The 11,254-nt window shown below is 33.8% G+C and overlaps 1 protein-coding gene across 1 annotated transcript in view; it reads right to left on the reverse strand.

Moving 5' to 3' along the window:
- ATP9B (ATPase, class II, type 9B) overlaps window positions 1-11,254 on the reverse strand; it is a gene marked incomplete at its 5' end in the record, with an annotated part of 98,068 nt that overhangs the window by 51,507 nt on the left and 35,307 nt on the right. The window contains one exon of the mRNA XM_010296671.1: window positions 1,618-1,778. Within this exon, the coding sequence (XP_010294973.1) occupies window positions 1,618-1,778 (161 nt within the window). The remainder of the gene's footprint in view (window positions 1-1,617; window positions 1,779-11,254) is intronic.

The raw sequence follows: 11,254 nt of genomic DNA on the forward strand, positions 1-11,254 counted from the left end.
ACACCACCTATATATGCTCTTAATCCTCTTGCATCCAGTAACAAAGATATATCTGTCTTTTAACCATTTTAATAAGTTTTGGCTTAGCATGGACGAACACAGTGACCGACAAGTGACTCTTTATACTCTTAGCTCATTTTTCCCTTCCCCTACATGTCTTTGATGATTAAGAGCATCTTTCAGCAATACACAGACTTTACTTATCACTTGAATGCAGCACTTTTTGCCTCTTTACATGGATAGGTTGCTTAATACTCAGTAACAGTGTGTATGGGAGTGAATGATGACACGGCCTGAACAGCAGCATCATAGAAGCACTAAGGGAGTTATGACAATGACAGTGTTTAGCAAGATATCACAAAATTGAAACACGAATGTGTAAATAAAAAACAAGAGCCAGTTAAAGGAAGTGGAAACTGTTCTAAGTTGACCAGTTTCCAGTAAGATCTCCTCAACTCCCCAGCAGATTTGTTGGAACCTTCTCCTTCAACTTCCCAACAGAATCAGTTGCTCTTTGCAGCTCAAAAGTAGTATAAAAATACAAGTCCTTTAACTTATAAAACCTTAAGACAAGATACTTCTTGGGTATCAAATTGGTCAAACATGATACAGTTCCCTTCAAAGACATGTACTTTAAAAATGCAAACACTGTAGGCACATAAATCATGTAAGCTCAGATTAAAATACCTAATGAAATCCTCCTGTTTTCTTTTTCTTCTTATAGTACATGGATTTAGATATTGTGTTCAAACCTGAGGGGATTTAAACCTATATATATATATATATATAAACATAGGTCTTAAACCTATCTATGGTTTAGGTGCTGCTAACCCTGTGGCTAACCACTGGGCTTAGTGAATGACGTATCTCAAACTGAAGAGTTCCAGAGAGCATCTAAAATTAACAATCACCTTAATCTTAACACTAGGTATTTTAATAGGAGACAGTATTTCCATTTTGCAAAGGCAATATGCATTCAAGGAAGAAAAAAAAAAAATCATTTCAGAGTCAGTGTTTTCACTTCTGTGTCCACAGAAGACTTGATTACACACATGGATATTATTCCCTGTTCCAGTTTATCTGCAATTTGAATATACAGTACTCATGCTTAATGAATTAATTAATTCAGGGCAAGTCTCTCCTTGGTTACACATGTTAAAAGTCCTCTCATTGTAAAAGCACACCTACATTATTTAGCCATTCAGTTTAAATTAATCATTGGTATAGTAAAAAGCCTGTATTTTAACCAGAGAAATGGAACAATTTCAGTATTTAAGGCATTAAAAAATAAAATTCCAAAATATACCAAACAGTTCACTTGAATACGTTTCCTAAAACCATGCTCTCAAATATACCAAGATTGTATCCTTATTAATACATTTATGCTAGTAAAGGATTAGATATCCTGATTACTCCAGCAAGATGAGCATTATAAAAAAAAATACAACAGTATTGTTTACTGTACAGTGATCCTTCAAGAATCAGCAGATTTGCTAGCACCTTCTCCTTCAGCATCCTGATAAGATCAATTTCCTTCACAATGAGAAGCAAGTATAAATTTCAAGCCACATTCAGTGAAATTAGACATCTGTGTTTTTCCTTCATTCCTATACATACCTGATCGGGATGATATAGGAAAACAGGAGGAGGAACCGGAAAAGGTTGCGATACCATGGGCCTACAAATCCTTGCAAGGTTACCATAACAACTGATAGTGCAACTAAAGCCAAAAACAGGGCTTTGGTCAGTTGATTCAACTCCAGGTCCAGCAAGCCAACCTAGAAGAAGTAGTATAAATCAAGTTAGTCACGACTTTTTCTTAAATTGACACTTTTGCAGTGCAAACAATTAGCTATTATTGGCTTTTTTACTCCTACCTATTACAAATCCATGCACTTGTAACAATTAACTGTATTTTGATAACTGAATTGATTATTGTTCCTACGTTTGCATGCAATAGATGTTCCTGGTAACAGGACAGTAATAGTTCCCAGAACCAGTGTGAACTGTCCCAGCCAGGCCTTTTAAATGCCTATACATCTGCCAAATCCCTCCCCCATCCCCTGATCCAGGACAGGAGCACAGGAGGGCAAGGAGAAAGACAATTAAAGATGAACAAACGAGCAGGAACAATTTTCTTCTGTCACGCATGCAGCCACTGTATATTATGTTTGTTGGGTAGCTACTACTCATTTACTGCTGGAAGATCAAAAACCTGTTGGATTCAAGAATCAACGGACAACTGCGACAGAGCTACCTTCTTATTCATATGACTAGTGCACTGGAACTTGTAACTATACTCCCATAATGGTCTGTAAATTGTATGAAGCTTTCGGTTATTCAATATAATAAATAAAAAACAATCAAATGGAATATCAATTTTCAAACCAAACCAAAATAGTAAAAGAGAGCTTCAACTTTTCGTAAGTAAAAAAGCATTTCATTTAGAAACATTTTAGCAAAAACATTGAGAGAGACTGTCTTTCATCCACTGATGATGTTTCTCATGAAAAAATATTTTTAAGCTATGTAACTAAGACTCTCACCATTTCAATAATGTATGCTGTAAGCTAAGTATTTATGCTCTACTTCTTGGGATGCTCTTGTAGTCAGTAAAATATGTGGGAAAATTATGTCAGGAAGAGTTTCCTAGGCCCCATCACAGATGCCCCTTTTATCTCCAAGTCTTGCCAGTAAGACCAGTAAAACATAACACTTCCTTAGATAACAACCAGTCTGCAAAAGAACCACTTTAAATATAGTTCTTAAAAATTCCAGCAATCTTGCTTACACATGGGCTGTCCCTTCCCTAGAGAACCAGGCAGCTGAAGACCACAGCAGCTGATTTATCAGCTGCATTTAAAAAGCAGCACAACGAGGACAAATATCTTGCAATTTCCGCTGCTTCAACTACTACATAGTTTATGCTTGAATTATTGAGAAAAATAGGTTTTTTGGATTAAAATGAAGAAAAATTAAGCCAGGGAAGTAGAGCATGTTTCAAAGCCCAGATCTTTTTGCGTTGACAAAGGCAGCCTAAGTTTCAGGCCTCGCTGAGGATCAGATGAAGTCATTATTCATTCAGTCAGGGAAAAAAGACTCAATTACCTCAACCTAAAGATGCTATCAATGAATGCAAAGTGCATATTTTACTCTATTCATCCAAATCCCATTAAAAAGTGAAAGGAATGATTTAATCTGGCCTTCTAAAGTTGGTCTTTTTTTGTAATAAAATAAAGAATCACTGTCTTGCAATATGCATAACCACTACCTCACACTTTTTTTTCCTGCATCATGGTCATGAAAGCCTATCTCTCCCCTCAGCTCCCCCCTCAACCCCCTGTAAAAGCCCCACCCCAGAACAGGAATGAATAAAGAGCTTCTTTGGAAAGAATGCCACTTTTTGGACAGAAACTTTAAATTTAGTCCACTGCACACTGATACGTAGCTAATTCAAAGCATTAATACCTTTCTAATTGATGAAGACAGATGTGAATTTAACTTTGGAATCCAACAAAAATGTGTTTGGAGAATGAAGAAGTTGATGATGAAAAATTTTCACACAATAAATCTCTTGCTCAAGAACATTTGGTTTGTTACTAATAATGTCATTCTTTTAAACATAGATCATACTATTGGCCATAGTTGTTTTTAATATTTTTATTTACTATAGTAAGTGAAGGCAACTGCAAAACCCTACTCAAGGAAGCCCACAAAGAAAGGAAGTTATAATAGAAATGCATTTTCCATTTCTCAAAAATTAGTTACTATAACGTACCGAAATATATCTAGTCTAATTCTGTGCCTTTCCACTTAAAACAACTTGCACTCAAACTAATGAAATACCGTTGAATTATCCAGATACATTTCATGTAGAAATTCACTAATGCTCTCCAAAACTCATATGAATATGAGAAAAGTGGGTAAACTTCATTTTAACTACATTATGATTTTATCAAAGCATTTATAAAATATACAAATCTTAAGAAAGCCATTTCCTTCCTTTTGAAAATAAACATAACCAGAATAATTATGACAATATAAGAAATAGCTAAGTTAATTGGAGTAATTTTCCACATTTATTGCTATTCCCCATATTAGAAAAGCAGATTTTCTTCTACTTGTCATAATATTTGTTCTATTTGAAACAACTGTGTTAACAAAATTAAACACACCACTGGAAATTTTAATCTCCAAGGGAAAATTTGTACATAATGTCTAGGACAACCACAATAGTTTTGCAAAGGGGCTGCTCTACGCTAATGAACACAATAATTGCTTGTATAATCTAAAATGCTACTAATGGCAACAACTGCAAATCCATTTAGCTCCTATTTAATTTATGCACAAAGTTTTAAATAGCTAATGGTTCTCAGTAAAATAATGGCTTATACCATCAATAACAAGTATGGCATTGTTTATTTGTACCCAAAAAAGCCCACAAGTTTTTTAAATACTTTATTTTTGAATGAGGGAACGATTAAAGGTCTAAACTTCACATTTTGGACCATAAGCTGTAAGTCATTATCTTATGAGAAAAATCTTGATTTAATTAGCAAAAGTTAAAAGCAACAAAACCCCTTTCTGACTACTGAAGTAGAACATGAACAGCAATACTGCTATTGCTGCCCTAGATGCTTAACTTTTGGGAAAGGTTATCCTCTGACGCTATTATTGTAGCAATAGAACAATTCTTCTAACGTTATAAAAAGTATATTACTTGGAAAATAGGAGAATTGTTATGCTAGAATACTGAAATGCTAAATTTGATAATTAAATGTTGCACAATGGTAAAGATTTCTCAAAATAGTCTAGTGCAGTTATTTTTTATTCAATTACAGTTTAAAGCACATTAGAAATAATTGCTCATAAATAACCTTTTTTAAGGGCCCTACTTTAATACTGCTGAAGTATTAAAGCACTATCTTAGGAGAGACTGCCCCCCACAACCAAATTCCTCCACAAAGGTAATTATATTTCAGTAATCAGTCCAGTTCTGCACTGACAAACACCACATTGACTACAATGAAATTTCATGGTATGTATGTTGGAGATTGGCTTTAATTTGCACCATAAACATAAACATTTTATTTCCAATTCTTAACACATGCTTTGAACTTTATTAAACCTTGAATACTAGCCAATTATTTACATTTTCATTAATTCTAAACTTAGATGTAACAACTATACAAAGAGTAAGGTAAATATTTAAAATTACTAAAATTCTTCTTTGGGCTAACAAAAAACAAGCTTTGCTTAAGAAAAATGATTCATGGTATTTCATCATTTATTAAAAAAAATTATATAGACTATTATATAGCTAGCTACATATATCTGAACCCCTATGACATTCTTCAATAACCTGTTAAACCTTTCCTATAGTCCCTAGGAATAAACACAGATAATCTATTAATGGCTAAATAAAAAGACACATCAATATCTGTTTATCTTAATCTTTAACACCAAAGCCACATACAGCAATTTTGGTATCCGTAAATGTTTCTTCTTTGTTAAGTGTCCTAATTCTAAAGTTATTGCTATGATTCAAATTCTTGACAGCTCAGCAATCCAGGTAACCACATTAAGCTAATATAACTATGAATTAAAACAAGAAAACCAAGTGAATTCAAGTTTAGGAAGCATCTTTTCTTAATTCACTGTACTCAAGTGAAGGTCTGACAAATGTTTCTCTACAAGCCTGTCTTGATTAACACAAAACCCACCAAATCTTGCATACAGTATGCTACACTTTTTAATCAACATCTTAGTGATTCTTTTAAGCAGTAGATTCAAAGGTAGGAAAAGGAAAGAACACTGAAATATATGGAGTGACTGTTTAGCGAAAAAAGTCACCTATCCCCGCTTTTTCTCAGATCCATTTTCAAACATCCTAATCACTTGTTTAGCTGCAAGAGCCACAATGACAAACCTCAAAAACATTTTCTGAAGCACTAAAAACCTTTAAAAAGTTTTATTAATTTTAGAATTAGAGCAATAATCATGGTAGTGTGTGGGGGGCTCTAGTTGACTTAGTGAAACTGAAATAAACTTTACTTAGTCCCCTCCAGTGGAGTTATATAAAAGCAGTAACCAGAAAATAGTCCATTTGAGTCCAGTAACAATTTCTCTATTTCCTTTGACAAAAAACTATGCGTCCTTCATGCTATCTTTAATGAAACCCAACATCACCCTGACCAAACTGAAATATTTGGAATTACATTAATGTTGCAGGTTTATGGAACAGAATTACATCTATGCTACACTGACTTCAAGAAACATGTTTAGGTATTTAGCATTAATTGTATCCCCAAAGAAAAAAATTACAATTACTTCTCTGTATTCTTACAAGAAACGGTCCATATCCAACAGACAGGCATTTAAAACAGTAGAAATATTTTAAAACTCATGAAGAAAACATGGTTATCATCCAAAGGAAGAACAGTAAACTGCAAGCAGATAATTTTTTTTTTCCAAATGTTTCGATGCATACTCAAAAACAGAGGTTTAAATGCTCTTAAAAGCAAAATAAGTTTATTACATATTGAAAATACCCTTCCGACTTTCCTGTTTTTAACATAGATATTATGCAGTTATAAATAGCTTGTTATATTTGAAATAAACTAATCACTTTAGAAACAAAACTGCCTTTTGTAGCTAGTAATATCTATAATGTTAAAAGAAAATGAAGACTCAAACATTTCTCTCCCTGCATTCTTTATTAATCCATTTTATATCGTTGCCTTTTCCATACTCAACATCATCTGAGTTTGGATATTCAAAGGAAACTTTAAAGTCCTCTCCAGGTTTTTAGAGGTGCTTAGCTGTCTCTAGTTCCGTCTATTACAATAAAAACTGCAAGTGAGCTATATCCAGAATTGTACTTAAATAGTGGACTCAGCTGCTTGAAGTAAGGCACTCATTTTGGCAAATATAGGCCACTTATTTCATAACCTTAAGTGTGTCTTCTTTTTCAATTGTGTCCTAATCTATCCGAATGTCAACGATTTACTATATTTATAGTAAAAATACTACTTTTCAAAAGATCAAAATGAGAGAACTGAAGGGGACCCATTCTTAATATCCAGTTGACTATAAATCTGCTTTTCGTTTATACTTTTGCGGTTTGCTCAACTCTCCCAGTGTCTCTAAATATTCTTCAATCTGATGTCTCTTTTTAGAATCAGTCCTTAGATATAACAACGAAGCCAAATCATTAATATTTGTCTCTACCTTGTTTCAGTATTTTGCTCGAATTTGACCGAAGGCTAAAAAGGAGACCTGCAGCAGTTGACGAAATGCCATGTATAGTTCGGGCAGCAGAGGGTGCTCAAGATTGGCGCTAGCTATTATTTGCAAAAGCTTCGCTGTCGGTTATGCGGTACCGAGCACAGCACTGTACCTTTACGGGGGGGACCTGTTCCTCTATGGTCTTCCTTGGCCGACAGCATTTACCTCGTTTAGTTTGAAATGTTCAGAGTTAATTATTCGAAGGGCTTTAAAAATTCAGATTGTGTACTGAAGCTGTTATATTTCCTTCTTAGCAAAAAGAGATGCTTCATACACCTTTATACAGTCACAGACTTGCACCTTAAGGTGCCAGTAGTCACATGCTGTGCAACCTTATGTTCTCCAACTTCGCTATGTATCCGTCACACACAAGAATGATAAAAACATGCCCAGAGCATATTAAGAAACTGAAAAGGTTAATGCTGCTTAAACTCTGGCATCCATGTAGGGATTGGGCTGTGTTAGTAACATACCCTCCTCCTATTAGAAACTACCAACTGAAAACATTTTCTCAAGACCACTCATCAATTTAGAATTACTTCAAAAATCTAAGCACTTCAACAACCAAAAGCAGTCATACAGGGAAACTCTTAAGAATTCAATTTTTTCAATTTAGAACAACCTATGTATACAAGATTTCATACAAAAGACATTCAGAGTTTCTAAGCACACACAATCCTTCTTACATCTGATCAAAATCTATGGTAAGACATGGAATTCTGGGAGAAAAGAGATTAGCATTTAAAGATGTTTGATTTTACACTGGAACACTATCTTCTAATTTGTATTTCATCTGTAACTTTTACAAAGGCTTGTATCTTCTTCAAGCTTGATCATCACCAGCTTCAACTCAAGACTGTTCTAGCATTCTGTCATGCAATCAGTTCTTTTAATGGTCAGAATACAGACTAAGCACCTTTACATATTACAAGCTATTATTAAAACATACTCAGGGAGATGGCATTTTTTCAATCTGAGTAGATGAAAAAAACCACGGCTTACTCTCTCACAGATAAAATTAGATTTGCCAAAGTAACTGCAAAACCAGCATGGGGAGAACTGTCCCAAAGTTTTTACTGTGTAGAATTTCCAATTATATAAAAAAATATTTAAAATTGTGATATATGTAAAAAAGGCAAATTAAATAGCTCCTTCAAGGGAAACAATTATAAAAGCAACCAAACAAATATACAGCAGCAGCTGGCTCTTTCATTTGTGTAAAAATTGGGAATTGTAATGTATCTACACTTCAGACCATGCAGCTGATTGGTCTAAATAACTCTTTCATACAGAAAGCTGCACACATTGATTTTTGTCACTGTAGGGACTGAATTAATGTTTTTTATATATAAACACTGTATGTTTAATAAGATTTCATAAATTTTATGAGAACCTTGTAGGTTTTTCAAAGACATCTTTGAAATTAAGCAAACACTTGAAAACATGTATCTAAGGAAATCCAGCATTTGCTTACTCCACATGAAAAATAGGGTGTTCATAAATCAGCACCTCATAGACTACCTAGATTAAGCTATTAGCAGATATTATCACAGTTTTTAAATAGTTTATCTCGCAACAGGGCTAGGGGAAGAGATGTCAGAGCTAAAGTTATCAAAACAGATATGGAGATTTTTCCGTTAAGAATTCAGTTAAATAAATGAAGCCAAGAACACTTGAAGTTTAAGCTTGTTTTAAGTTTTACCGTTTCATTTTATCCCAAATAACAGTAAGCTTAAAAACAGCTAAAGTTTTTTTTTCCTTCCATCTTACTCGAGGTTAAATTGAGAAGTGCATTTCAAAATTTCTTTCCATGTAAATTACAGACATTTTATTTCATTATACCTTGCTATTTTAAAAGTTACAGAAAGTTGGAAAAAAAATTAACTGTCTAACAATGAAACATTAAGTTGGTGTTTCTGCCATAAAAATACATGGAAATCAGAGCTGCAACCTTTCTTCATGGAACTGTCATTGAAGTAATACGGGTACATACAATACAAGATGATTAAAGTGACGGAGGCAACTTTCTGAAGATGGATTCACCAATAAATGCAAGTGAATAAATAAAGACTGAAGAAGGAATTAAAATGGTCACCATTGGCAATATGCAGCGATTCTTTTATTAGTGGAGCACTTCTGGAATCTCCCTCCTCCTCCGCTGTGTATACCTCAACTCAATGATCCAACCTGTCTCAGCACAGGTCCAGATACAAACACAACCACCTGGGTCTTCTTCCACAGGAAATCAGGTTAAAAAAACTAAACAAATACACATCACAAAGTATCTGAGAGTTTGTCTCAAAGAATTTATTTCTGAATGCTATTCATAAGGAATATGAATATATAATTATATAAAATAATATTCAGAATGCATTAAAAATATGAGACGGGAATTTGTAAGTCAGTTTAGTTCTGGCTAACAGAATCCCAGCCAAGAAAAAGACAGAGCATTTTGACTACATCAAACTTTTGCCTCTGACTCTAGCTGTTCTTGAGTATAAAATCTTATTTGTATGCAAGCTGCAAAGAAATGTTTTAAAAACATCTAAGCTGTATTTTGGAAGAAGTTGTACAAGTTTTTGTTTGTAGTTTAAAATTAAACAGGAGGAGGTTGAAAGCTGCTCAATATGACAGAAAGAAGCAGTAGTCTCCTTGAAGATTAATTACATGTCAGAACATAAGGGAAAATGCCAAAGAAGGGGGGGATGGGGAAAGCCTTCTTCAAGTCTGTGTGGAAATAGCCAAAATATATCCAGAGTAAATGTCCACAACCATTTAAGGCACAGGAAAAACAACACTTCTCAATGAAGACTTTCAGGTCAGATTTGATGTGCAACTTCTCACTAGTATTATGTAAAAAGTCAATTGTAAGACTCAACTATGTAGTAGTTGATGACATGAAATCTAGCATTTCTACCTCAGTTTTAATACACTGATGTATTTACAAATAACACTGTCCCTCTGGAATAAGTATAAAAATTTTTACAAGAGGAATATGAACAAAAAGACTGTTAATATGGTTCTTAATTTTTTTCTCTACACAGCTATATGTTATTCAGAATTTGTATAATTCTATGCATATTTCTGCCTCCTGCCCTAAAGTAAACAGAAAATAAGTTCAGAGAGAGTTCAGTAAAACATGTTGCCTTGAAAGGATTCTTATTGGGATCATGCTAACAAGTAAGGTTCTGTAATAATATTGCCCACAATCCTGTTCATAGAGATCAGAAATAATTCATTGCCTTTCTCTTCAAATACCTGAGTTGTAAACATGTACAAATACATATAGATAATACATATTTTGATTTTTGTACTTAATTACAAATCTGTTTTTATCCACAGAGAGCTTAATACTTCAGAAATTCTGCTTTCCTAAGGTTTGACAGCTGAAATTCAGTATCAGGATTCAGTGATGAAGTGCTGTGTGTGCATGCATGCACGCAGGGTGGCTTTTTAAAAAAAAAAATCTCATCTGCAAAAAATGAACTTTATTATACCACTAAATTTTTGAGGTTTTTCACATCATTAAATTTATCAGCTGAAATAGCCTTATTACTATTAGGTCAACAACAAAAAAAAATCTTACCACAAAAGTGACCTCCTGCTTTTTGTGTTTATATTCTTAAAGACATTTTATGAACCATTTCATACTTAATGGTTTGTAAGCAATCCCAACAGTTGGGAATTGTGTGAAAAGTTGCCCAGATTGACAGATAAAGTGAAAAGGTCTGTATTAATTTCCAAATAAAGAAATGCATGGAGTGGTATTCACTATGATTATACTCTAAAGTACCAATTAGAACGCATCAGAAACTAGAGCAAGTTGACACTCTACAATAAAGCAAATAATTTCCAGTTGGAGGGGCAGAAAATGTTAATATGCAACGTTCAAGACTACAAGAATCTTTGTAAAAGGAAGTAGCTAATAAGGTTTAATGATGCATGTCAGGAAGCCACAGTATGTAGG

This window comes from Phaethon lepturus, unplaced genomic scaffold, assembly GCF_000687285.1.
Source record: "Phaethon lepturus isolate BGI_N335 unplaced genomic scaffold, ASM68728v1 scaffold4331, whole genome shotgun sequence".
NCBI lineage: Eukaryota > Metazoa > Chordata > Aves > Phaethontiformes > Phaethontidae > Phaethon > Phaethon lepturus.